Raw genomic sequence first — 25,643 nt, forward strand, 5'->3', positions numbered from 1 at the left:
ATAGAACGGGAAGGATAAAAGACGACGAGGGCCGGCAATGCGCAATCGTGGATTAGAAAGATGTTGATGGAGAGTTTGTAGAACCACAGCGGGCAGATTGCGATTCGATACAATGCTCAAAGATCGAAGTCGTTCGTTTCACAGCGGGTCTCAGATGTTGGTGAGAAAGGCCTTGCCTTGCCACCCACACACACAGTAACCTAGCAGCAGCAGCAGCAGCACCGGCCAGGAGATTGGATGCGTGTTTCCTTTTTTGGGCGGAGCCCGTCGCTCAAGCACCCCGTAGCCGGACTGAGACTTGTGCTCTGTGCAATCTTTATTACCCTACCGTAACTGATCGATCGTTCGATACCCGCGTCTCAGAGTAAGGGCCTGCTTGCTGGGGCTCTTCTTCTTTTTTTTTCCCTCACTTCTTCTGCTGCTCTGTGTGCTCTCGTCTCTCGTTCATGGGAGGGTGTGGGAGTATGGGTGTGTGGAGGGGTGCCAGAGCGGGAAAAGACGAGAATGGGTGGACGGGACGATTGGGACTGTCTGCTTGGACGCTGGCAAGTCTTTGGTGGTGTCTGCTGGTGTGCTTTGGTTAAGGCGTGGTAGCTTGCAAGGGGGCGTTTGAGAAACTAGGGAAATCGAACGATACACTGAGACAAATTCGCGCTAGCCGGCCCCGCCCGTCGAGGGGTCGCGAGGGAGGGACTGGGACTGGAGGGACTGGGTGGAGGGACTGCCTGGCTACCAGCAGTCTAGGCTTCCCATGCTGGCCACTGGCTGCCTGCTCTGTCCACGGCCAAGTAGCTTCTCTGTCGCTGGCTAGTGCCCCGCTGTAAACAGCCCGAAGATCCACGTGTCCGAGCGAATGACATCGTAGCCGACAACCGTGACTTTTTCCTTTGTTAGCAGCAACGGTAGGCAAAGTACATAAACCTCGTGTGTAAGTCGGCAAAGTCAGCTATCGTGGGAGTCTCTCCTCTGCTTGCTGGATGGATTCCATTACACATGTGTACATAAGACATCTCCCATATGCCTTATGAGAGTCTAGTTGATTATCGACCCAGTCCAGCACTAGCCAGGCCGATTCAATGGATTTACCCAAGATTTACACTGTAGGAAAATCTGGATCAAATCTTTTCTATTACCTGTTCGAATGCGAGCGACAAATCGGCTGCCGTGGCGCCTCCCAGAGCGGAGAACCGTCCAGATCCTGGCACTTGGAGGAAAAGCGAGGGAACAAGGAGGGAAAGCGGGAACGCCTTCTTCCCATCTCACGAAGCCAGGAAGCCAAGGGCCCTGCCCTCCGATTCATTCGTTCGTACTTAATATAGAGCAATGACAGCATCGTTAAACCTTGCCGTCTTGAGACCAACAGGAACGGATGCCGCCGGTCGACTCCGGACCGTGCTGTACTGCGCCAGCGAAAAAGTAACCTTCCGGCTCACATAAAAGGCATCGCAACCCCCTCGGTTCCCTGCTTTGGGAGCTCTTGACTAGGTAGGTTCTGCACTTGAGTTCTTCCCTGAATTCTCTGCTAAACAGCCAGCATGTGAAAAAAAAAAAAAAGAAAAAGAAATGCACGGAGCCTTTGAAGAAAGAGACGGCAGACCTACACGACGGGAGTACGCAAATGACCAGGCAGCCAAGAAGTGGCTTCGTTCGTCGCCGATGAAGGAACCTCAATGTCGCGTCGCCCGTTGGCCGGAAGAACGGCGCTTCTCGTGTAGCATGGGACTGCTCAACCCCCACAGCAATCCTGTGTTAGCATCGGCCCTTTCCGATGCTACAGGGGTCTAACCGTCTGTCAATAATTCCATTAGGCTACGGACTACCTCACGCCTCGCCTCTCCAAGGTTAGCATAAAGTGGGCGGTCTTATTAAAAATAAGCCTCTTCGGAGGCCGAGTGCAACGAGTCGGTTCAGCTGATTCAAGCTCCAACGTTTAAAAAATAGACATTTGCTGACCTATTCTGACCCTGTCTAACCCTTTCCGACCCTAGCTATGATATGAGCGAGGCATAAACTGCCAACCCGAGTGAAAATGATCAAAAGTGGTATCGTGTTAGTATTATGAAGGAGAACGCGTGAAATCACCCTGGAAGCAAAATAGCCCTGTCGTTGCCACTCTTCTCAGAACTCCAGCTCCTTCGTAACATCGTCAAGGAGGAAACAAAACCAAAAAAAACAACAACCCCCTATATGCTTTGCACGGCTCTAACGCCATATGCCGCACTGGACGCAAACGCGATGACGTTTTTTGTGTATACTTGCGTAACACTCTTTACCCGTTCATGATTCAGACATCTCCTTTTTCTGCCCGGTGGCTTGTTCTACCAGATTTCATCCGATGACTTCACCATCTCTAAAGTTGGCGTCTTGGGGTTCATGCTCTTCATGCGTTTGCGGTCTGCTTTGGTGACTAGTGAAGGCGTAATTGGAATGCATGGAGTCTGCGGCTGGTACGGTGTATATGGCACAGGAGCACCCGTCCACGGAGTCCTCAAGCCTGATGGAGAAAGCGGTGCTCTCTCGAAAACGGTTTGTTTGGTGGTCTGCATAGATGGCGACGCCAGCGATGGCTCATATGCTCTCAGCGGAAGAGCGCCGCCTGTTCTTACGGCCGACGGTGCGTTGGGTCTGGAGAATGTTGCACCTGGCTTGGGTGATGCTGGCAAGGATGGGAACCGATTGACACCAGGCTTGGGCGATGATGGCAGGCCGACAAGTGGTGTTGTAGACTTGTCCGTCGTAGCCGAGCTCGGATCCTGCTCGTATGTCGCTTGAGAAGCATTGCGGGAATGCCCGTAGTATGCGTTAGATGCCATTTGTGCTTCCAATCTTTCATCTATGCTCAAGGTGCTTTCCGGAGAGTTATCCGGAGGAGTCATGGGTGCCACGTTACGCGGAGCACGCGGGTCGTAGTATGGCTGTTGGTCAGAAGGCACCGGTGGAGGAGCGGCCGGTGCATATTGACGTGGCGGGATTCTCTCCATCTCCTCTCCCTCCTGGCGCGGGAATGCGCCAGACATAGGAGTCATGATGGGCGATGAGATGCTGAGGCCCTTTGCGGCGGCCTTCTTGCGCGGCGACTTGAGAGCCGACAGCAATGAAGAGGCCCGAGACTCTTTCTTCTCCGGTCCTTGCTTGGCCAAGTCGAGGTTGGCCGGCTTGTTCTTGGACTTCTTGAGTATACTAGCAGGCGGCGCCGCGCTTGAAGGCGGTGGCGACTTGAGGATTGGTGCTGGGGCATCCTGAAGTTTGACACCAGCAGCTTTTGCTTCCTCCTGCTCCATGACGTACTTGTACATCTCCTCGAGCTGTTGTTGTGCCATTTCGTGATCTGCTTTTACCACGCGCTGGTCAACTAGCGGATTGATGCCGAGGGTGGCGCTGGTGGGTTGAGATGATGGGAAAATGTATGGAGTTGGCTCCTTTTCTTCTGGGGTAGGCCTGGAGAAGTTCCTGATAGGGGACTTGGGCGACTGGAGGGGATACGGAAAGCCGGTGTTAGGATCCAAGACGGCCTCGTCGACAGCAAATGGGTATGGTAGGTCCAACTCCTCTTCTTCGTCTGCGGCTGCCAGATGCCGGCGACGTTTCTTGGAGAGCAGGAGGAGGAGGGCAGCAACGATTACAAGAGAGAGGGCGTATGCACCGACGATACCACCGATCTGTGCGGGCAGGTAAGAGGGTCGGTGAGAGCGCCGGATGATAAGGAAGGACCGTCTTCGGCGCGATGAGCAAGTCTGGGGCTGTTGTTCTTATCCCTTTGATCAACAGAAGGGGCAGAAGCGCAAGAGGCAATGAAGGCGGAAAGGGTCAAGAGCAGGACGAAGTGAAGCGAGATGGCGGTACTATAAAGTCCAGGCTGCATAGTGTCAGACCCAGAGGGTTCGTCGGCATTTGTATCATCAGCCTCCTTGCGGATATGGTCGAAACATATGTTGATCGAGAATGGGCAAGGTCAATGCAGCTTATGGGAGGACAAAAGGGTATATAGCGGGTGGTGATGCCCATCCTGTGTCGAGGTGGGTCTGGCAAGGCGAAGCCGACATGAACAAATTGGCGCCCTGGGGGGCCAGGGCTGTCCTACTCGCTGGGAGTGCGTGACAACATCCGCAAATAGCGCCCAGTGAGGACGATCGAATTGCGATGGTGCTCACGTCGCCGGCAGGCGTTGGTGCAGATTCTTGATCTTGGTTGGACGGATATAGCAGATGGCAGGGGCAGTTAAGCGCTCAAGAGTCGAGCTAGCTATGCGATTGGCCGGCAGTACTCGACCCCGCAGCCGGAGACCCCTGGCCACGCCTGGCCACCACAGCTCCCCCGCCTCTCATTGGCCAGGCCTTAATTGGCCGTTCTTTTTCCCATGCGGCAAGATGTGCTTCTTGCTGGCTGCTCGCTGCTCTCTGCATATCACCGCCCACCGCCAGTCGGGGTCTGGTCTTAATGGGCATGTTAAAACCTGCCATGTAAGCCCTCTCATCACAATCTCCCATGTCATGATCACTGTTCGGTCTTCGAATGGAACCCCTCTCTCTATGTGACAAACTCTTCACATCCCGCCACTACCAGTCTACTACTGCTCGGTCGGGGAATCCGACTCCATCCAGGCTGGCTCCTGTCAATCACACCTGGGGCCGATCCTTCGTCACACAGATGCACTGCAACAGCCAACCCCGGGGGACTAGGGGTCCGAGAAGAGATCAACTGTGTATTTATGCATGATTTGTTTCTGCAACGCCGGTGAATAGCCCTCCACGAGCAGCGGGAGGAGGGACAAGGATGAAACATTGCCCAGATCTTATAGGGTGAGCCTCCCCGGCCTGTCTCTCCGTTGTTGCCCCTGCGCACTGGCCGAGAACGCCAGGGGACCATTCGCCAATTCCCATCGGTAGCACGGCTTTCTCGGGCACAACCTAGTTGACCGCAATGGCCTGCATCCTGTCCATGTTTCGAGAGGAGAGTCTCCTCAAAAACATGCTTAATAATAAGTATGTTCCTGCATTATGCGAGTTGTCGAAATATACGCTTGATATATTTTTAGTAGTGCATACTCCGTACAGTATCGGAGCAGCATGATCTGGTGGATGCTCAGTATAGCCTAATGCCTGTGCCGCAACGACGGCTCGCCTGTGAACCATGGATGGAGCTTCTCCACGATTGTGATTTGGTGCCCGTATTGAGGCGTGGTTGGATTAAACTAGAGGCCTGAACCCTTCTCCAATTGCGGTTGGGCCGCAGAATTGATGCTGTTTCGGAGCTCACTATCTTAAGTACACAATTCGGCAGAAATTTGGTTCCCAGGCCATTGTGGAAGCAAGTAGGCTCTTGACGCTATGCTGCGAAACAAGATGCTTATTGCTGAATTGAGATGTTCAACCTCGGTCATTTAGAAACAGCCAGAGCTTCCTAGTCCTACCGGCACATATGTCTTCTTGTGATAGCTAACTCGCAACTGGCTTGAAGTTCGAGGTACTGAACCACGCGCTTTCAACTTGACGTAAAAAGAGAAAGGTGACAGATAGTGAATACCCCAAGTACCCGTAAGCCTACATGCAGAGACAACTTCCACGTTCCACTATGATTGAACATGGTCGCGTGAGGCAACGAAACGGGTTCCATGGTGGTTCCTTGTTATTGAAGATACCATGTTGCGAAACAGCTACCTAAACGAGCCGTTGCAGGCTCGCGGTAACTTTACAAGTCCACAAGGTTATTCTGACATCATGGGACAAGCAGATCTATCTTGTTGTCGGAAACCTGTTATTTAATCCAATTATTCTGGAAGAACTTAAAAGGACTTCATTGAGGCTTACACTCGACTTGGCACGGTCAGCATAAGAAATCCATGTATGATATTCCGTGGGCCAGACCGACTGTGATTGATCCGCTTTATTGGGCTCGTTCAAAACACCCAGCACCAAAACACGTGACACCGCGACTACACTCTTCGCCATCGCGTCCCTTCAAGCTACTCCTCGTAATTACGTCTTACGCGCCGGCCCTTGACGTGGACGTTCAATTCGTCCCAAACGGTGTATGCGTGCACCCAGAACGTCCAGCTATCTATCGTCGTATGTGTCATATGAGACATGCTTAACATTTCGATGGAACTCTCGTCCAAATAGTAACCTTTTCCCACCAGGTGGCGCGTGTCCACAACCGCGCTTCTTTACAACATGGCCGTCGTCAACAATGCATCATTGTTCAGCACGCTGAATAAAGCGCAGACCCAGGCTGTCAGCTCCAATGCCTCTACGGTTGCGATCCTTGCCGGTCCCGGCAGTGGCAAGACTCACACACTGACTTCGCGGGTGGTATGGCTTGTCGACCATGTTGGCTACCAGCCATGCGACGTGCTAGTCGCGACGTTTACCGTCAAAGCGGCCCGCGAGATGAGGGAACGGATAGGCAAGGCGCTTGGTGGTGGCCGAGAAAAGAAGATCGTTCTCGGTACCTTCCATAGTATCGCTCGCCGATACCTTGCGACATACGGGCAAAGAATTGGGCTGGACCCCAAGTTTGGAATTGCAGATGATTCCGACTCAAGGGGTATTATCACCCGAATCTGCAAAAGGCTGGATACCAAGATCGACCCCCAGCTGCCAAAGCTTGGATTAGCAAGAAAAAGGCCAGAGGGACTGTCGACGATGCGCCGACCAACTCGAAAACTGGCAAGGACGTCGAGTCGAAAGCTTTCATGACCTGCTTCGCTGAATACCAACAGCACCTTGAACGAGCGAACCTACTAGACTATGATGACCTACTCTTGCGCTGTGTCGAGCTACTGAGGCGGTATCCGTCGTGTGTTTCCAACATCCAATCCGTTCTCATCGACGAATACCAGGACACCAATGGAGTCCAATACGAGCTCATGAGACTCTTTGCACAGGAGAGACGGAGGATCACCATTGTTGGAGACCCGGACCAAAGTATCTATGGCTGGCGCTCAGCAGAAATAAGGAATCTGTTTCGCTTTCTCAGAGATTACCATGGCACTGAAGAGATATCTCTCGAGGAAAACTATCGCTCATCCAGCTCCATTCTCGACGTTTCGTTAAGAGTCATTCAACAAGATAAAGATCGTTACGAGAAGGTCCTACTGCCGGTCCATAACAAAGGCACTCGCCCAGTACTTCGTCGGCTGAAGAACCAAATGGACGAGGCGGATTGGATCGTCTCCGAGATTAAGCGTGCAAAGGCTATGTCAGGCGGCATAATCAAAGAGGACGATGTCGCCATCCTTCTAAGATCGGCAATACTCTCGCGGCACGTTGAGTCTGCACTCGGCAAAAATGGAATCCCCTACAAAATGATTGGTATGTAGTCGACGCCCATGTTGCTGAGCTTCACTAACTCTTTGGAAGGTGGCTTCAAGTTCTACGAACGAACAGAAGTCAAGGTTGTCCTTGACTACCTACGAATCATTCACCAGCCCGATAACAATGACGCCCTCGCGCGTATCATCAACGTTCCGAAACGAGGAATCGGCGATGCAACAGTCAAGTCACTGCTTGAAGAGGCCGAGCGGGGTTCAACAAGTCTTTGGAAGTTGTTGGTGAAGCATTGCCGTGGTGATCGCAATGCCAAGACAACGATCAGAAAACAGACAGAACAGAAAATCAGTGGCGAATTGCTCAAGATGATCAATAATCTACGCACAAAATGGGTCGAGGCCGACCAGGGAAAAGGCTTCGATCTGGTGGAATTGATCGAGCAGCTCCTCAAGGACTTGGGGTTCGAGAAGCACTTGGAGGACACATACGGAGACGAGTACGAGTCACGATGGTCCAATGTTCAGGAATTTGTTGCCCTTGCTGCAGAATTCATGAAAGACCCGAAGCCTTACGGAAGAGGACGCTCTGCCGGATATTGCAGGCGTGGAACAGGTCCGCGAAACGGATGTCTTGGCCAAGTTCCTCGCAAATGTGTCATTGGCCTCCGACAAACAGACTGATAGCGAAAACCAGGACAAACCTCTTGTCACTGTTTCGACTATACACGCTGCCAAAAGGCCTTGAATGGCCCATGGTCTTCATACCAGCCGTTTACAAAGGCTCGATCCCGCATATACGGTCTGACGATGACGCGGAGGAACGGCGCTTACTTTACGTCGCGATGACTCGTGCACAAGCATTGCTCTATCTCAGTTGCCCTCTGTATGGCTCCCATACCAGTAATGATGCTCTGCAGCTTTCGCCCTTTGTCGAGGATCTTTCGGCAACGCAATTCCTCAAACGGGGTCCTTCATTTGAACGGCCGATAATGCAAGAAGTAGCAAGGATACTACGACGTGAACTACCGCCTGAGGATGCCATCTACAAGGGTATGGCTTATATGACACCTATCGAGGACAATCTCTTCCCCGACCCGACTGAAGCGAAGGAGACAGGGGAGGTCATCAGCTGGAGCCTCTTCTGAAGCCCGTCAGCTCAAGAGACACAAATCGCATCATATCAGCAATACCGGTCAGAGTGATCCTGAAGCAGTCGAAGGTTGGAACACACCTTATTCCACAACAATGCAAAAGTCATCTTCCTTCACCCTACCTGGTTTCACCACGGCCGGGGCACACCATGTGGCAAACCCACAAGAGCCGCGACCAAAGCCGGGCCCGGTGGCTGGCCCTTCGCGGAGGCCGGTTAGCAATCGTCCTCCAGCACAGAGGACTCTGCTTGGGTTCGTAGTCACGGACCATGACAAGTCAAAAGAAGCGGATTCGGCTCTACCCCCCGTTTTACAGCCGCGACGTGTGCTCGGCCAATCGCAGAGTGTTGGGAACAGGCGAAATCCTATATACCCTACTCAGAAAGGCACGCCCTTGCTTAAAAGCGAAGCCTCCGGTGGCATTGAGCCGGCATTGACGGGCCATAAGCTAGGATCCGCAAAGATGACCAGCCGGCCGACGAAAACAACGCCGTCAGAACCGCCGGAGGCGGTTCCGGCGGTGAAGCAGTACGCCTGTTTTTCCAGCTCGCCAACAAAGCCAGAGAAGGAAGATGAGGAAGCAGAAGTGGTGCCGGCAGAGGAACAGACGCGGCCGGCTTCTTGCTTCCATTCCACAACTGTTGGCGCACCTCAGGCGCTCGGGTTCCGCGGAGTTAAGAGACCAGCGGGCTTGAGCCGTGAGGGTATTGCGCCCATGGATCGATTGAAGAAACCCTTTAAACCACTCACGATCAAGCGCCCATAGAGAAAGGGGCAATGCAAACTTTGTATGATAAAACATGAGACATGAACCGGATCCAGGACCTTATTAGAATTTATTTATATTTATGTGTCATGAATCCTACGAAAGAAGCATGATCTAGCCATTCTATGCTTTTCGTACCAACTATGGAGATGTCCTCAGTCTATCTGATGCGATGCCAGGTGTCTATCTGCTGAAGACCTTGCTTCCGAATTTCCACGTCTCGTCGACGACTAACTCAGTCCTACTCCCATTCTGCACCTCCGATAGCACGACTAAATCAGCATCTGCGCCATCATCCAGACAGCCCTTGAGGCACTGGAGTCCCAGCATGGCAGCAGGTGCCGACGTGACGGCTTTGAGTGCCTGTGGAATACTGGCACCTGTCCAGTTCAGGAAGTTGTTGACACACTCGATCAATGTGATGGAGCTGAGGATATTCCGTTAGCATCTCCCTTTTGGGTATCTTGAACTGGGGAACGGCCCAGCTTACCTGCCAGCGATTCTATCCGACCCTTGCAGAATCAGTTTCGGGCCCTTCTTCACAATATGGCTTGTGCAGTCCCCGTTGGTCCATTGGTATGTCCCGTCAGGCAGTCCTACGAGGTGCATAGCGTCGGTGACGAGGATAAACCCTTCCGGATGCGCGTTGAAGGCGATCTTGATGGTCGTAGGATGCAAGTGCTCGCCATCCGAGATGATCCCAAAGTACGGCCGGGGCTGGCTTTCTGCGATGCCGAGAGTGCCGAAAATGCCAGGATTTCGGTGATGCAGTGGCCGCATCGCGTTGAACAGATGGGTGATCATGGTGGCGCCCGCGGCCACTGCTGCCGAGGCTTCTTCGTAGGTGGCCTCCGAATGGCCGATGGAGTAGATGATGCCCCGACTGGTCAGCTCGGGGATGAGGTTGGTCATCTGGCCAAGTTCGGGGGCCGCCGTGATGATCTTGATGCGAGGGGCTTCGTCAGGATATTCGGGCATCAGATTCTCGATCCCGTAACAGTCAACTAGGTCATCGAAACTCTGCGCTTGCTGCAGCACATCGACGTTGTGGATGCCGTTCTTGGTTGGGCTAAGGAATGGCCCTTCGCAATGGGCGCCCAGAGATTCTGCGCCATCCTCTGCCACTTGCACGTGTCCAGAAGGCCCGAGGAAGGGCAGGGCTCTCCTGTACAGTTCGCTGGTCTGACTTGTGATGGTCGGGACATAGGAGGTAACGCCCGTGGCCACCATCTGCTTATTCACATATCGGACCTTCTTGGCATACTCTGCAGGCTCCACTAATGACGAGAAGTTGAAGCCAAACGCCCCGTTCAGTTGGGCTTCGATGAGACCTGGAGATAGGATGCGGCCACCTAGGTTGATGGTCTCGTCGGGGAGGATAGAGTCGTCGAAGAAGGCAGCTTGGCTTCTGACAATCTTTCCAGTGACGGAGTTCACCCACAGATCCTCCTCTACGAGCTGGTCGCCTCTCAAGATGCGACAGTTGGTGAACTTAGTGATGCCGTTGGCACCCTCCTTGGGCGACGCTTTTGGCGACGGCGGCAACGAGTGCGGCATGATGGCTGAACTGACCAGATGGAGAAAGAAGGTTTAAATCTTTGATACAATGATTTTCTTAACAGGGTTATGTGTCGTCAAGTAATAGGATAGTAGCCCCTTGGGCGAGCAGCTGGACCTCCATGGACAAATACTACAAAGGCCAGGGGGAGCGAGACACCTACAAGTACTTATCGTGATGGAGCACCCGTCAAAAAGCGACGTGTGATGACGCCCCGGTGCAGCCGAAACCCGGCGTGGGCTCGCAGCTAACGTCGGGATATTCCAGCTACTAACAGCGAGCGAGGGCGCCGATGATAGCAACGTCAGTCTGCGTACCTAGACTGGACTAGCGACGATCACTGATGGGCCAAACTGGGGACCTCTCGCATCTCAACACCGGGTGGGGCCGGTTGGGTCCGCACTCGCCCTCGTTGACTCTCGAGTACTCGTATGTGCCTGGCTCGTGGACTGTGACACGACAAAGACTCATCATCATCGGTGCAAAGCGTGACTGGTGCCAATCTTTGCCTTCAACGTGATGCAAGGCTCCACGCTCCACGCCCATCGGCCCTCCGAGCAGCCGAGTCTCAGCAGCCTGTAGATGCGGGCATGTGAGCCAAGCCCAAGCTGGCATTCGTTGATAAGGGGAGATGTAGTGGTAAGACCCGACACCACGATCGCTAGCTCTCTCTCTAGGCTCTCTGTTGGACAGTACCACCGCCGGCAGACGTTACCTGGCTAGGCGTGTTTGTACGTAGCACTTACTGTACATGCTATCATGGCCAAGACTGGGATATCGATCATCACCTAGTCGGGAATAGCCGTTCGCATACTGTCGGGTTGAAGTGAAACACAGTTTGGGTATTGACTGGATTTCTAGACTCTTCTGATCAGCTTGTGGAAGGTAGCAGGACTTCGCACGAGACTGGAGGGCTAGACAGCAACAGCGCTTGTCAGTGAATGTGCCACCCACAGAGAGCATCAAAACTAAAGGTAACGTTGCGGGGGGACCACCTAAATAAATCTGCCCCGCGATATGTACCGGGCGGGCACTTGAGAAGGGGCCTGCCCGCCTGGGGAGAGACAAGGCCAAAAGCGGGCTAGCGGGAATCCTGCGAGCCATCCAATCATTTCTGGACATGCTGACTGCCCAAGCGAAAGGTTACTCGGGGCTGTTTGTGCCTTGAGCGGTCGCTTGATTACCATCAGGCTTCTGGAAAAGGCTATCGTACATTCGGCCCGTAGGCAGATGATATTGCCTCTGCTACTATACTGCTACTAGTACTTTACTCGCAGCAGTGCCAGCCAACCCGAAGCTTCGTCTAGAAAATTTAGAAGGGTGTCCGGTCCATTCTTCCCCGTTACACGCACCTTATACTGCATTTCCGGACTACCTCCGGGTCTGCCCTTCATGTGCGCCAGGTGTCTCCGCCCAGCATAACGTAACACCGGAGACCCGGGCAGACTTCGAGATGGCCCACGGAGACGGGGACCTCGACCCACTATGGCAGGACCTTGACTGGTACGTGCCCCGGATCTGTCCATGGTCCATCTGCGAGAGGAGGAAGGACGCAGACACGCCGACACGGAGCTATGACTGACTACGGGCTAGGGCGATCGGTCAGACTCTGATCATGGGATGGGACGGGACCGAGATAACACCTCAAATCAGAAGCCTCATCGAAGAGCATCATCTCGGGTCCATACTTCTCACTGCCAAGAATCTCAAGTGTAAAGGCCCCCTTCCCGAAGATTTGTATTATAACTTTATACTACTTAGGGAGATCTGTATACATCGCGTGCTTGACCAGGGCTGACAACATATTCGCAGCTGCCGAACAGACGGCAAGCTTGGTTCAGGAGCTCCAGACCATAGCTCACCAAGCAGGTCACCCTCACCCGCTACTGATCGCTCTTGACCAAGAAAATGGCGGAGTCAACAGCCTGTTCGACGAAGACTACATATGCCAGTTTCCTAGCGCGATGGGCATTGCTGCCGCTGGCAGTACTGAATTAGCCTATAGCGTAGCCAAGGCTACAGCCACGGAGATATCAGCCGTCGGCGTCAACTTGATCCTGGGGCCCGTACTCGATGTTCTGACAAACGCCCGCCATCAGCCCCTGGGTGTCAGGGCCATCGGTGATGACCCCCAAGAAGCGTCGCAGTATGGGATTGCAACCCTCAACGGGTACAAGGATGCTGGAGTCGCGACTTGCGGCAAGCATTTCCCATCATATGGTAACCTGGACTTCCTCGGCTCGAGCTTGGATATGCCTATCATTACCCAGACGCTGGAAGAGTTAAGTCTGAGTGCTCTTGTCCCGTTTCGCAATGCAATTGCCACCGGTCGCTTAGATGCTATGTTCATTGGCGGCGTTGGCATTGCTAATGCCGGGATGAATGTCATGCACGCTTGTCTCTCTGAGCAAGTCGTGGACGACCTGCTGCGGAATGATCTCGGCTTTAGCGGCGTTGCCATCTCGGAATGCCTAGAGATGGAGTCCCTCATCCAAGAATATGGCGTGAAAGGGGGCACTGTGATGGCTGTTGAGGCAGGTAATGACTTGGTGCTGCTATGCCGTGCTCACGACGTCCAACTTGAGGCTATATCGGGCCTCAAACTGGGTATCGAAAACGGAATTATTTCCAAGGAGCGCATTCATACGTCAGTCAAGCGCGTACTGAAGATGAAAAGCAGCTGTACATCCTGGCAAAAGGCTCTGAACCCCCTGGGCTTTCTCTTCTCTCTAAGACACACCCAACCCACTTGAACCTGTCCCGGAAAGCTTACGATCATTCGATAGCAGTGGTAAGAGATAAGGAGGGATTACTTCCTCTCTCGCAGAGCTTGCTCCAGGAGGAGGAGCTATTACTTCTCACACCGCTCGTAAAACCACTGCCCGCTTCAGCAGCAACGAAAAGCATGATGGAGAAGGCCGCATCAAAGATTGGTTCCGTCACTATGCACGAGAAATGGGTTCACCAGGAGAGAGGTGCTATAATGAGTGGCGAAGGAGTCTTTCGAGAGCTTGGTCGCTCAATAGCGCGTGCCCGGCACGGGAAACTGTTGCATACCTCGTACACTGCCAATGGGCTTCGACCAGGTAAGATATCCCCCATCGCCTTGGGCCAAGGCTTTCTGTAAGCTAATGTCACAAAGTTCATGAAAACTTGATCCATCGAGCATCGTCAATTATTCTGGTGACAGCTGATGCAAATCGAAATCTTTACCAGTCAGGTTTTACCAAGCACATCGCGATGATGTGTCAAATGCTTCGCGCTACAGGCCAAAAGAAGTCCTTGATCGTGGTAGCCGTGAGTTCGCCGTACGATTTTGCCATGGACAAGTCTATTGGAACCTACATTTGCACGTTCGACTTCACGGAAACAGCGATGGCGTCTCTTGTCCGTGCTCTGTATGGCGATTTCGTCCCCCAGGGGTCGATGCCCGGTACAATGAGGAAAGCCAAGAAGGTTACGAAGAGCAGACAGCAGTGGCTTGTTGAAAGCTACGATCATGAAAGGGATAGCCATGCTCTTGATGAACTGCTCAGTGCACTGGCACGTTCCAGCACGCCAAGTCTGCCTTACAGCGCCAGCAGCGCCCACACGTTTCAACTGTTCAACCCCAGCGTAGAGGAAGCCCACTATGTTGTTCGGAATAGCAGCACCCAAGCTCTGTATGGCTTTGTGGCAACCTATTACACCAAAGGATTGGGTTCTATTGGAGCCATATTTGTCGACCCTGCAAAACGCAACGTGTCGATTGGCAGATCGTTACACCGCAGGGCCGTGAAAACACTACTCCAGAGATCAGGCATCCAGAAGATCCAATTAGGGACAACATTCCCAGCTGCGTTCCTCGGAGTCCCTGTAGACGAACAAAAGACATGGTTCACCAACATTGGCTGGGACACGCAGTTCCCCAGGCGCTTGACCAACATGGTTATTGAAGACCTGCACGCATGGGCTGCTCCAGAAGGCCTCGCACAGAGCATCCAGCGGGCACTCATCTGCTTCGACCTGATTCAAGGACTTGAGAATGCAGAAAGCGTGCTGAACCTAGTTGCTACGCATGCCACGCCGGACGTCGTCGAGCTCTACAAGTTTGCACTGACGGGAAGAGCCTGCGGCGTCGTCCGGGCCAAGACTACTGCTGATGATATTCTCGCGACGGTCATTGTCTGTCCGCCGGGCAGCCACTTAGCAAATTACGTCCCGGCGCTACAGTCTACATCCTCTTCCGAGGTAATTGGCGGCATCATCGCCCCCATTGTACCGTCGACGGCCCAGTCGACATTGCTGCTGCAGGGCCTGGCCCTCATGGGGCTGAGGCAGAACAAGGGCCACAAAGCCACTCGGAGCGTGCTGAGTTATGTGAGTGACGCAACCGTCTCGTCTCGGTCCTCTGTCGCTTTCCATGCTGACGACGTCGATAATAGGTGCTTGAAGACTTTCACGAACCCCTCGCGGCCATGGGGTTTGACATCCAGCAGACGTTTGACGAGATCACGAATTCACCTGATACTGTAACTGCTCACTACTTGTATCCAGCACCCATGCCATAACACATTTGCTAACATGTTGCCTAGTTTGTTGATGCCGCGTAGCTTGTGATTTGTTTAGGGTTATTGTTGGATTTACTAATATTGCTTTGGAGATGTTACTTGACTACCCTATTCGGTTTGTTCGTGTATAATAGTCTCGGCCACATATGTTCGGCAATCAGTTGTGGGATCTTACCGGTCGGCGGCCATTGAAGGCAAAACGAAGCAGGTTTGTTTCTGAAGAAGATATAGAGATACGGGAGATGACGTGAGGGATCTGAGAACTGTGCTACATAAATCGAATATTGTTATCATCTTTGCTAGAATGGCATGATTCTGAGCCTTGCTGACTCCACGGAACCCGCGGGCGGACCTCTGAGTCCTGTGTGATAGGCGAAGGATGCCGTAAAGAATGTACATTGACAGCGACGGTCCCATCCTGCAAGGTTAGTGGCTCTTGAACTCTGATGGTACTATCTCGACCTATAATCGGATTCTCAAGCGAATTCACGAGTGACCTGAACACAACCTTAGCTTGTATCTGTGCACGGGGCTATGTACGCAGTCGCATACATGTTGCCCTGCATGGCTTGATTGACTTGAACGGGGAAGCCGCCAACCAGAGTAACCTCGGCCAAACCCACCTTCCGTAAACGATGGATGCAAAGAGGATCGCATTTTGAAATGGACATATCAATTTGATGTGAGTGGTGGAGATAGAAACGTTTAATCAAGGCAGGGCTCTGGGTACATGTACCTAAGGCTGTAGCTGCCAGGGGAGCGGAGGGTGGTATTCAACGTGTTGGAAACGCCCCCGAGAGGCAGAGGCAGCGGCATTGGAGATTGGGTCAATCCATCTTGCTGCAGATGCAAGTTAGCTACATGTATCGCGACATCATAATGTCTCCAGAGGAAGGCTGGTTGTTCAAGACACATAGCACCAGAACTCCTCGGCTCAAACAGGCCAATGGCTGGAGGATTTGGCCGAGCTGATACCTACTTACTTACAGTAGCCAAACTGGCCACCCCACAGCGGTTCGTTCGGGGGCCTCTAGGCTCCTCTAGTCTCTCTACCTGGGTACTTGACAGGGCACTACCACACTAATTCCTGAGGCCAAGGGCGTCGAGAGAAGCTTGGGTGCTCCACCTCCGCCTTTGGCCGTTCCAAGCGGCAGGTAATAAGATCCCAATCAATTGGCTCGTGGATGTGCTCTGCTTTACCGACTGGTAGGGATGGGGAGCAAATGAGCTATGTAAAGTGCCAAACTGCCCTTTTCTCCATGTACTCGAAAGGTAGTGCATCATCCGAGTGCCGCTAATCAATCCCCATGCTAATGCTGGGCATACGTATACGGGGACCTACATACCTCATACCTACCTAGGTAGCTACATGTCGGGAGAGAAGTAAGTAAGCCAAAACATGCAGGTTCGTTGCGAGCAAATGATCCTTCTCACTTGGGGCCTCGACTACTGCCTCGCCTCTTCCTGTCCATGATCCAAATCCATCGTTGGTGGGCTTTCGACCGTGACGGCAAGGCGAGCTGCGAAACAGCAGACATTGATTTGTTGCACCTCCTACAATACCCCAAAGTCGCTACCCAGCTGTTTTAGAACAGTCGCAAACGGGCTAGATACAGAAGGAAGGCATAGCCACCCGCTTCCCGGGCTACTCGAGATCCTTCGGCGCCAGCCGGCGAACGTACAAACAGCCCGATCAAACAGCCAAACAAACAGACAAACGCTGTCCCCGATACGGATAGGGCCCTCTCTCCCCAGGCAGAACAAACAGATGATGCCCCAGATCCGAACGGGGTCATGACAATGCGATGGCGACCTTCAATTCAATGCCGCCGGCCATGCCGTCTGGCGCAAGTCCCAACGACACTATAGGGCTGAACGGCCCTCTGGGTCCCGGGTTAGGTATCGAAGCATTTGACCAAGACCTCGCTTTTGACGAGTCTATCCTGTGAGTTGCGATTGCGCCCTGTGCTTCCTTCTCTTTCGCGCCCTGTCTGCCGTCTGCTTTCCTGGCCGTCGCATCCTACCACTCAAACAAATATATGAGGCGGGGAAGCTCTTTGTGCGCCGTGTGCTCTCAACCCAACTCCATCAGCATCGGAACGACCCCCTGCGACGACTCATGTGCCTCGTACCAAGGAGCCTAGACTGACAAGCTCGGGGATTGGAATATAGCGATAATGTGAACGGTGGACTGCACGGTCTGCCTTTTACGCCTACGTATGAATTCGAGAATTTCTCGACCACCTTCGAAGACCCCTTCAACTACGCCAAGCCCTACGAGATTGCGCCGGACCCGAATAATGCCTTCCACGACGAGGGCTCGTCGCCGCAGCAGCTGGACGACAAGCTGCTCGGCTTCTCCGCCACCACCGTCAAGGCCCAGCCCGTAGACGACACCACGGGCGCCATGTCGGAGCTGAACCTCTCGGCGGAGCTCTACGGCATGTTCTTCGTCGCCGAGGATGTGTTTGGCGGGGAGACAACGGGCCGGCCGCTAGAGCTCACGTGCTACAGGCGGAACCTCTGGCAGTGCTCGGGTCAGATCACCATGCCAAGGCATTGTACACAGGTCATCAACGAGCAAGGGCGCGCGGTGCCTATAACCGAGTTCTATGCCTCGATATCGGCCATGGAGTCGATCGAGGGCAAGCCGACAGAAATCATCTCCATCCCGTGGAAGAGCAGCAACCCGGCCCTCGGCGAAGGACAGGAGACCAAGACAGCCGGCCCGCCGCCCAAGTCGGTACTGGATCTGACCGGCGGCCAAGAAGTAGACGGCCACCGTGTAAGCCTGCCCATGTCATGGAAGCGCTTGCAGTTCAAGTCGGCCACGGCCAACAACGGACGCCGGAAGGGCCTGCAGCAGCACTACGTGGTCCAGATCTGTCTCTTGGGCAAGATGAAGGCGAGCGGCGATCTCATGAAAATTGCCGAGATCCAGAGCGGTCCCGTGATTGTCCGTGGTCGAAGCCCCCGCAATTTCGACAGCAGGAAGGACGTCCCGCTGTCTGCCGAGAAGAAGGGCAGCAGCGTCGATCGCCCTCGTACACATAGCGACGGTGCTGTAGACAACGGTAGCAGCAACAACAACAGCAACAATGACAATAACAATAGCGCGGCGCACATGAATAACTTGAAACATGAGCGTTCCGACATGAGTCAGAGTCTACACAGGTACCAGAGTATCGGTGGTGCCATGCATACATCAACAGCCACCAACGATTGGAATGCCACCCCTACACCGGCTTATACCAACACACAATCGAACAATAATACGCCCCAGCACCCATCGAAGAAAGTATCCATATCTCCCAATCTTAGCCGACCACCCGTGCCATCCTGGACGTCGAAAGACAGCACATCGTCGTCGCATTCTTCCAGTGGCCATAAGACCCCGCACAAGACATCATTTGCCTCTTCGTCCAAGGGCGGCGGTTCCTCGACGACAGCCGCGGTGGTATCGACACTGGGACCCATAAGCCTGTCCCTGTCGGAAGACGAGCGCAGCCCCAACAACCGCTCGACGTCGGACACGCTGCAGAGCCCCCCGCCTGAACCGCACCGGCACGAACCAGAGCCACGGCAGCCCCTCCGAAGAGACGGAGCAGCTGTATGAGTATTTCCCCCTGAGCATCGACGATTGGACACCCTTGGTGGATACTGTATACCGTGAGTTTATCCTTGATCTTCAGAATGGCTTGGAAGACAGTTAAATGCCATGCTAACAAAGCTAGGTCCGCACATCGTCCATCATATCGCCGTGCCGCAAGAAATACAGGCCCAGAAAGTCAGGAGTAAGGCAAAACGATACTTCTCCGCGGAATAACAGTGATGAATGATCACTACATTGACTGAATGGTCTTTGTGGGTGGCTAGATGATTATCCTATTCAAATTAGAGACGAGGTACACGACACAGTTGTGTTTGGTTGCGATCTGGTGTTGGCCTGTACTTTGGATGATTTATTTGAGAGACCCGGTCTATGAAGTCGCTGGGGGAGGAGCGCATACGATTTTCGGCGGGCTGTGGATAGGTATGGAAAGCCACCATTTGGTATATTTTCTTTATCTTTGGGGTTTTAACTATTATACCCTCTTGTTATTTTCTTCTGAATGTGGTCTCGTGGTTCGGTCAGATTTGGGCCTTGTTTCTCAAAACAGTTACACTGGTTTCGATATACTCTGGATTACTCGAAGCGGTTCTCAACGCTTGAAAGTACAAAAGCTATGTATGATGTGAAATTGCCACCCTGGAAGACGCCAAACGGATAAGTAGACCATGAATCTGATTATACCCTCTCAAATGAATATGTTCCAATGCCAGATCCAGTTAATTCCACCTGAAATGCATATATAGATGCAGAAATGCCCCATGAACGTTTGCGTACGCAAGTATATATAGATGAATCGGCTTCCTTTTTCCCTTTTTATCGGCCAGCCAATGTGATCAGGTAAAGGAGGCACCGCGCGCTCACTTTTATTTTCCCTGTTCGGCTAACTATTACTGTACTCCCTGTTCGCCATCGGTACAAGCCAACGCCACGGCGGCACCGAGGATCGAGCTCTCAAGCGCAGGCACGAGCTCAATGGCACCCTTGTGCTTGCTCTGCCCACCGACGAGCTGGTCGATGTAGCGCTGGCAGTTGGTCTGGTAGGCCGGGTAGTGCTCGATGACGGAGCCGTTGAAGGCGACCTTGGTGCGCTCGAGCGCGTGCTCGGCCGCGGCCTCGGCTACCAGGGGGTGCGGCGCGCGCAGTATTCTGTCGGGTGGTGATGTACTCGGCCTCGGTCTCATGTCGGACTTCCCACAGCGAGAACACCGAGGCGGCGAGGAGCGCGGCCGAGCGGCGCGAGATGAAGGAGGCGAGGGCCCGGATCGCGGCCAGGTCGGAGACGGTGGGTTTAACGGGGGACGGGTGCGTGGCGGCGAAGTAGGGGAGGGCGGTGTCGAAAGTGGATGATTGATCACTAGAGGATGACAAGAGTTAGCAGGTGTTGACCACTGGATTGAATTTGAGTTAGGAAGCTCGCCTCCAGAGGAGGGACTTACACTTCGATCCTGGATAAAGTTGCAGTGTCGAGAGAGTACGGTTTCTCTAGTGACGGTGGTACAACGCCACCAAGTAACCCAGTCTCCTCGATGGCTTCGATCAAGGCGAACCTGCAGATTTCGCCGAGATAAAACCCAGCGACAAAATGCTCCAGGGGCTGGAACTCTGGCCTCGGGTGCGCTGCGCTAAGAAGCTTGTCCCACCGTGTCATGGGCAGTATGTCCTTCCCGAACATACCCAGCTCGGTGTTCACAATGACATGACTGGCCGAGTCGAACCAGGTCTCGGGGCGATTTCCAAACTTCCCGCGGCCAAAGGCGGAGACGGGAAGGTGCACCGCAATATTGGTCCCGGTACCAAGAATCAGACCGAACCTGGTCGAGGAGTGGACGTAGGCCTGGGAGAGAAGTGTTGCCGACCCGTCATTCACGATGGCGCCCAATTGAACGTTTAGGCCAGCATTCTTGCAGGCCTTCTCCAAGATGGCGCCAAGATCTTGGCCCAATAGCCCATCGGTGGCGAGGAACCCCTTTCCCATGCCCAAGAGAAGACCACTCCCTAATGATGTTTGCCTAGTTGGTTCAAAATATTAGTTGGAACAGGCTGCATCGCTAAGATTTGGGGTTGCGAAAACATCTTACTCTACTGGGAAACTCCATGCTAAGCCCATCGGTATCGGGCTTTCAGGGTCACGCCCCTGTGTGTCACCATCCGAAAACACCTCCTTGATGCGCGCAGCCATCCAGTCAAAGAATGCCATTCCCTTGAGGAGCTTAAGCTCAGGGGTGATTTTGAAAGTATCGATCCGGACGATGCTGCATTCACGCCCGGGCATCTCCCGGCTGTTCAGTTCGACCAATGCCACTCGCAAGGTCGAGCCGCCGACGTCCAGAGCCAGGAACTGGCCCGTCTCTTGCCTGATGGCAGGAGGTGGTTGTAGGAAGGCAGCATAGATTCGGCATGGCTCTGCATCCGCTCCCGGAACTGCAGCTTCAGTTGTGACGAGAAGTCGCTCAGCCGGCCGCCATCAAGAGGGCCCATCAAGAGATCCTCGGCCTCCTTCAGGAAGTCCTCGATGGTCCTCGGCCGCGGCTGCAGCGTTGCTCCGTTGACATGGTGCTCCTTCAACACGGCCGGACTTATCCAGAAGGCAAAGAGGGCCTGCAAGAAGGACCGACCCCGGACCAGGGTCTTCAAGGCTGCTAACATGGCTTTCCGCAGAATGACTATGGCGGGAGTGAATGACTGCATGACATTGGGCGTGAAAATGGAGCGCCCTGCAGATCTTTAAAAAGCCAGAGGGATTCTCAAGTCACGTAACTCTGGAAATGTACGCTGTAATGGGGGGAGGGAAGACACTATCCAGGTATGCGAATAGGTATGGAGAATGTGACAACAATCGCCATTTCCACCACAAAAGAGGCGATCTCAGGACGGAGAGGCGATGTTTGCTTGTGCGTCAAGACTCGTATAGACTGGAGCGGGATGAATGGAACATGCCGATCCGATCGAGGTATGCGGTGGTATGTGTGAGAGACAACAATAGCAGCAACAATAAGGAGCGAAGGTAGGAGGAGGGTGCTGCCCTGTCGGTCGATCTGGTATGTCTGAAGATGCCACTATTACCTACCGAACACGGAAACCAACAGTAGCTGCAGGTTACAGACAGGCAGGTCCACGGGGAGAAACAAATTAACGGTTCACCAATAGACCCTTGCGGATTGACGACAACACGAGTTGGATCAGCGGGCAAGGCAGTGAGACTCAGCAGGTCCAGTCCGCAGGCAATTAGTTTTTTTTTTTTTAGTTTTTTTTTTCAATTAGCCGTATTGCGAATGTCGCAGAGGATGGATGCCATTAAACCACCAAGGGCGAATGCGCGATGTTGGGTGGACGGGTCTCGTAACAGCGGGATTTGATGCAATGCACGCACGCACGCATGCACACAACAACACACAGCACTCTATTTGTTCTGGCTTGGTCGATAAGGCGTCCCAGCATGTAGCAGACAGACAATAGAATAGGCTTGGCGTAGGACAGTGAGGGCTTTCGCTGCGTGGTCATGGCATTCCCCAGATGTCGATGCTGAGATGTAACGTTGTAAGAGCCATCAGTCCAGTCCAGAGTGGGCTACCCTGTTGGATGGGGCCTTTTTCCCCCCTTGGCTGGGATCTGGAAACGTTAGATTGCGGCTAGAACACTACAAGACGGGAAGGAAGATTGGCAGTGACTTGCCTAGCAGGAAACATTGCGAATTGATAGCCCGAAAAGGGTCCAAAGTGGTAAGGGATCATCACTCTACCTAGTCATTTGCTGCTCTTCCTCGAAGCCGAACGATCAGCCTTCTGCATGGGCGCCACAGGTTGCAACTCTGTCGCTTAGCCTAAGCTTCGAGCTGATGCTTGAGTGGTGGAGGGGAGGACCGAACCCAGCCCAATCTTTGCAACACCACGAACTCATCTCTTTCCGATTGCACCGGTAGATTTCAGCGTCACATTTATGGCTGGCTTACCGGGAATGGATAAAAAGAACTGTGTATATGGAGATTGGATTACTGTCAGAGATGGTTGGATTCCCCGATTGATGCGGCTCAAATATATTCACGCAAGGCAGCGTGTCAAGGCAGTATATGTAGCTGTGTTTCCCACCAAATGTGTTCCCTCGTTGCCTCTTGCGTCTGGCTGACTTGGACGTCATGTGAGCCAGCGGCTTCGCTCCCGCCGGTGAGGTGAGGACTTACACCCCGATTACACAACAAGGCATCCTATCATGTCAGTTAGATAGACGCCAAACAAAGACTATCTATTGGATCACTAGACTTCTTCGACTTCTTGCACGGAAAGCCAAGAGGGACCAACCAGCGCGCGCCTTGAGGAATCCCGCAATGGAGGGGTTGAGGGGCCATCTTACAAGCTGTGGGGAGCGGTAACTTCGCATACAACGTTCATCTGGTCAGTCCCCCGATCGCCTGTTACCTTCCCACAACGACCCCTTCCATTGTACTGTACGTAATGTACAACTGACACAGCGCTTGTGCACCAGGGTATTCGCATATCCATTACTCATATCGGTCGCTGAACAACCTGATTACATACGTTTTCCCCCGCCGATCGAGTAATCGCCGGCTTTCGCTCGCCCACCATGTGTCTGCAACTCCCAATTGTGGAGACCCGGTGCAAACCGGCCAAAACGTTCCATCTTATCGGGATGGTTTGGGGTCCAGCGCCGGCTGGTTCGGTAGCCTCCTGGCTATGATGAGAGCTTGCATCTCCAATGATGATATGCCTGCCCCTCCACATGTCACCCCTAGCCCAGGGAGCGAACCTTGAGGTAATCCATGGCCGGCGAATAGGACGAGGACGTGGCCTGGCCTTTGTCAGTGTTTCGCCCGACTGGTGATACAGCGAGTACCTAGGAGCCTAGGAAGAGATGGGCGTAGAATTTCTTTGCCTTTCGGCAGATCCCTTTTCATGCTGACGATTTCCCGCGAACCTTCCGGAGTGGTGAACTGAACTGCCATTCCTACCTTTTATTAGAATACAGCAGCAACCCATTTCTAGTAGCAGTCCTCCTGGAAGCCTTACATACCTACCTACTTACCTATCCAAACATCTTAGCCCCTTGCTGTTTATCACTGTTTGTAACAAGTCTACTTTCCGGATCAGGTACCCGCTACCACCCATCATGAGACTCATCATCCGCGACGATGCCGAGCTTGCCAGCTCTTATGTAGCGAACTATATCATTGACCGGATCAAGCACTTCAACCCTACAGCAGCACACCCCTTCGTCCTCGGCCTGCCCACAGGCTCGAGTCCCATGGGCGTTTATAAGATCCTGGTTCAGAAGTACAAGGCTGGACTGGTATGCTCTGACAACCCTCAGTCGCGTAGTCAAATAGATTTACTGACAAACTGGTTGTTAGATCTCCTTTGAAAATGTTGTCACTTTTAACATGGTAAGGTTGCCTTATGATAGACTAACAATAGCTGTTGCAAGTGGCAACTTACACTGAAACCACGCCTCGTAGGACGAGTACGTCGGGATCCCGCGGGACCACCCCGAGAGCTACCACTCTTTCATGTGGAAGCACTTCTTCTCCCACGTCAACGTGAAGCCGCACAATGTTCACATCCTGGACGGCAACGCGGCGAACCTGGAGGCCGAATGCGTGCAGTACGAGGAGAAGATCAAGGCCGCGGGCGGCATCGACCTGTTCCTCGGCGGCATCGGCGAGGACGGCCACATCGCCTTCAACGAGCCCGGCAGCAGCCTGGCGTCCCGGACCCGCGTCAAGACGCTCGCGTACGACACCATCCTGGCTAACTCGCGCTTCTTCGGCAACGACGTCGAGAAGGTGCCCCGCATGGCCCTGACCGTGGGCGTCCAGACCGTGCTCGAGGCGCGCGAGGTCGTCGTCATCATCCTCGGCGCCCGCAAGGCCCTCGCCTTGCAGAAGTGCGTCGAGCAGGGCGTCAACCACATGTGGACGCTGTCCAGCCTCCAGCTGCACCCGCACCCCATGATCGTCGTCGACGAAGACGCCACCCTGGAGTTGCAGGTCAAGACCGTTAAGGTACGAGTTTGATATATGACGACACCCTAACCCTAACCCTTAAAACTCCGCGCATGCCTTTTCCTCTCCTGAGTCCTAACCAATCGGGCTTTCCAAACAAACAGTACTTCAAGAGCATCGAGCTTGTCGCCCGCGCGCAGGGCTTCGAACAAATCCTCCCTTCCACGATCCGGACGGGCCAGACCCCAATCCCCAAGACCGTCGTCGAGGAGATCGCCTCGCCCACCATCATATCCTCCCCGACCATCCTGCAGCCGCAGCCCGTGACGTCGCGCCTGCTGCGCGCCAGCCCGGCGACCGAGTACCCCGTGCGCTCCGTGTCGCCGGACCTGGTGCCCGACCGCATGGCCGACCGCGTGGGCGTGCCCGACCTGACGCAGCGCCTCACCCCGAACCCGGAGCAAGTGCTGCACCGAAACAGCAGCAGTGCCGACCTGGTGCCCGACCGCATGGCTGATCGCGTGGGTGTGCCGGAATTAACGCGCCGACTCACGCCGAACCCGGTCGAGCAGCTGCAGCGGAATAGCAGCAGTGCCGAATTGGTACCCGATCGCATGGCGGAGCGCGTAAAAGGTATCCCCGACCTCGCCCGCCGGCTGACGCCGAATCCCGAGCAGCAGCAGCGTGTTGCCAGCGTCGGAGCATGAGGGCTGGTCTACTCAGTACAGGATTGGGGCAACATTGGGGCCCCTTTATTTTCTTCTCCAAATCTTCGTTTCTGGGCA

General features: G+C 53.8%; 8 protein-coding genes across 8 annotated transcripts; 5 read left to right on the plus strand and 3 right to left on the minus strand.

Annotated features, from left to right (window-relative positions):
• Window positions 1-2,318: 2,318 nt before the first annotated feature.
• On the minus strand, window positions 2,319-3,862 carry PG997_006307 (uncharacterized protein; the record flags this gene model as incomplete). The annotated part of the gene is made up of 2 exons (XM_066810622.1): window positions 2,319-3,659; window positions 3,767-3,862. 2 exons carry the CDS (start codon window positions 3,860-3,862, stop codon window positions 2,319-2,321), a joined length of 1,437 nt encoding a protein of 478 aa, XP_066669545.1.
• Window positions 3,863-6,170: 2,308 nt separating this feature from the next.
• PG997_006308 (UvrD/REP helicase) lies at window positions 6,171-8,412 on the plus strand (the record flags this gene model as incomplete). Its single annotated transcript, XM_066810623.1, has 4 exons — window positions 6,171-6,543; window positions 6,594-7,310; window positions 7,359-7,880; window positions 8,006-8,412. The coding sequence occupies 4 exons, from the start codon at window positions 6,171-6,173 to the stop codon at window positions 8,410-8,412; spliced, it is 2,019 nt and encodes a 672-aa protein (XP_066669546.1).
• Window positions 8,413-8,512: 100 nt separating this feature from the next.
• PG997_006309 (uncharacterized protein) lies at window positions 8,513-9,184 on the plus strand (the record flags this gene model as incomplete). Its single annotated transcript, XM_066810624.1, has 1 exon — window positions 8,513-9,184. The coding sequence occupies one exon, from the start codon at window positions 8,513-8,515 to the stop codon at window positions 9,182-9,184; it is 672 nt and encodes a 223-aa protein (XP_066669547.1).
• Window positions 9,185-9,367: 183 nt separating this feature from the next.
• PG997_006310 (carbohydrate esterase family 9 protein) lies at window positions 9,368-10,741 on the minus strand (the record flags this gene model as incomplete). Its single annotated transcript, XM_066810625.1, has 2 exons — window positions 9,368-9,611; window positions 9,675-10,741. The coding sequence occupies 2 exons, from the start codon at window positions 10,739-10,741 to the stop codon at window positions 9,368-9,370; spliced, it is 1,311 nt and encodes a 436-aa protein (XP_066669548.1).
• Window positions 10,742-12,195: 1,454 nt separating this feature from the next.
• PG997_006311 (beta-hexosaminidase) lies at window positions 12,196-15,292 on the plus strand (the record flags this gene model as incomplete). Its single annotated transcript, XM_066810626.1, has 6 exons — window positions 12,196-12,245; window positions 12,336-12,454; window positions 12,504-13,424; window positions 13,529-13,828; window positions 13,885-15,101; window positions 15,167-15,292. 6 exons carry the CDS (start codon window positions 12,196-12,198, stop codon window positions 15,290-15,292), a joined length of 2,733 nt encoding a protein of 910 aa, XP_066669549.1.
• A 1,805-nt stretch (window positions 15,293-17,097) lies between these two features.
• Window positions 17,098-19,118, plus strand: PG997_006312 (uncharacterized protein; the record flags this gene model as incomplete). The annotated part of the gene is given in 4 exon segments (XM_066810627.1): window positions 17,098-17,237; window positions 17,465-18,817; window positions 18,834-18,961; window positions 18,985-19,118. The coding sequence occupies 4 exon segments, from the start codon at window positions 17,098-17,100 to the stop codon at window positions 19,116-19,118; spliced, it is 1,755 nt and encodes a 584-aa protein (XP_066669550.1).
• A 674-nt stretch (window positions 19,119-19,792) lies between these two features.
• PG997_006313 (Hexokinase) lies at window positions 19,793-21,593 on the minus strand (the record flags this gene model as incomplete). Its single annotated transcript, XM_066810628.1, has 5 exons — window positions 19,793-20,051; window positions 20,101-20,259; window positions 20,342-20,914; window positions 20,984-21,259; window positions 21,328-21,593. 5 exons carry the CDS (start codon window positions 21,591-21,593, stop codon window positions 19,793-19,795), a joined length of 1,533 nt encoding a protein of 510 aa, XP_066669551.1.
• Window positions 21,594-24,026: 2,433 nt separating this feature from the next.
• On the plus strand, window positions 24,027-25,565 carry PG997_006314 (uncharacterized protein; the record flags this gene model as incomplete). Its single annotated transcript, XM_066810629.1, has 4 exons — window positions 24,027-24,206; window positions 24,268-24,300; window positions 24,373-24,918; window positions 25,023-25,565. The coding sequence occupies 4 exons, from the start codon at window positions 24,027-24,029 to the stop codon at window positions 25,563-25,565; spliced, it is 1,302 nt and encodes a 433-aa protein (XP_066669552.1).
• Between the last annotated feature and the right edge of the window lie 78 nt (window positions 25,566-25,643).

This window comes from Apiospora hydei (genome assembly GCF_038363865.1).
Source record: "Apiospora hydei strain CBS 114990 chromosome Unknown utg000005l_segment0_segment0, whole genome shotgun sequence".
Taxonomy (NCBI): domain Eukaryota; kingdom Fungi; phylum Ascomycota; class Sordariomycetes; order Amphisphaeriales; family Apiosporaceae; genus Apiospora; species Apiospora hydei.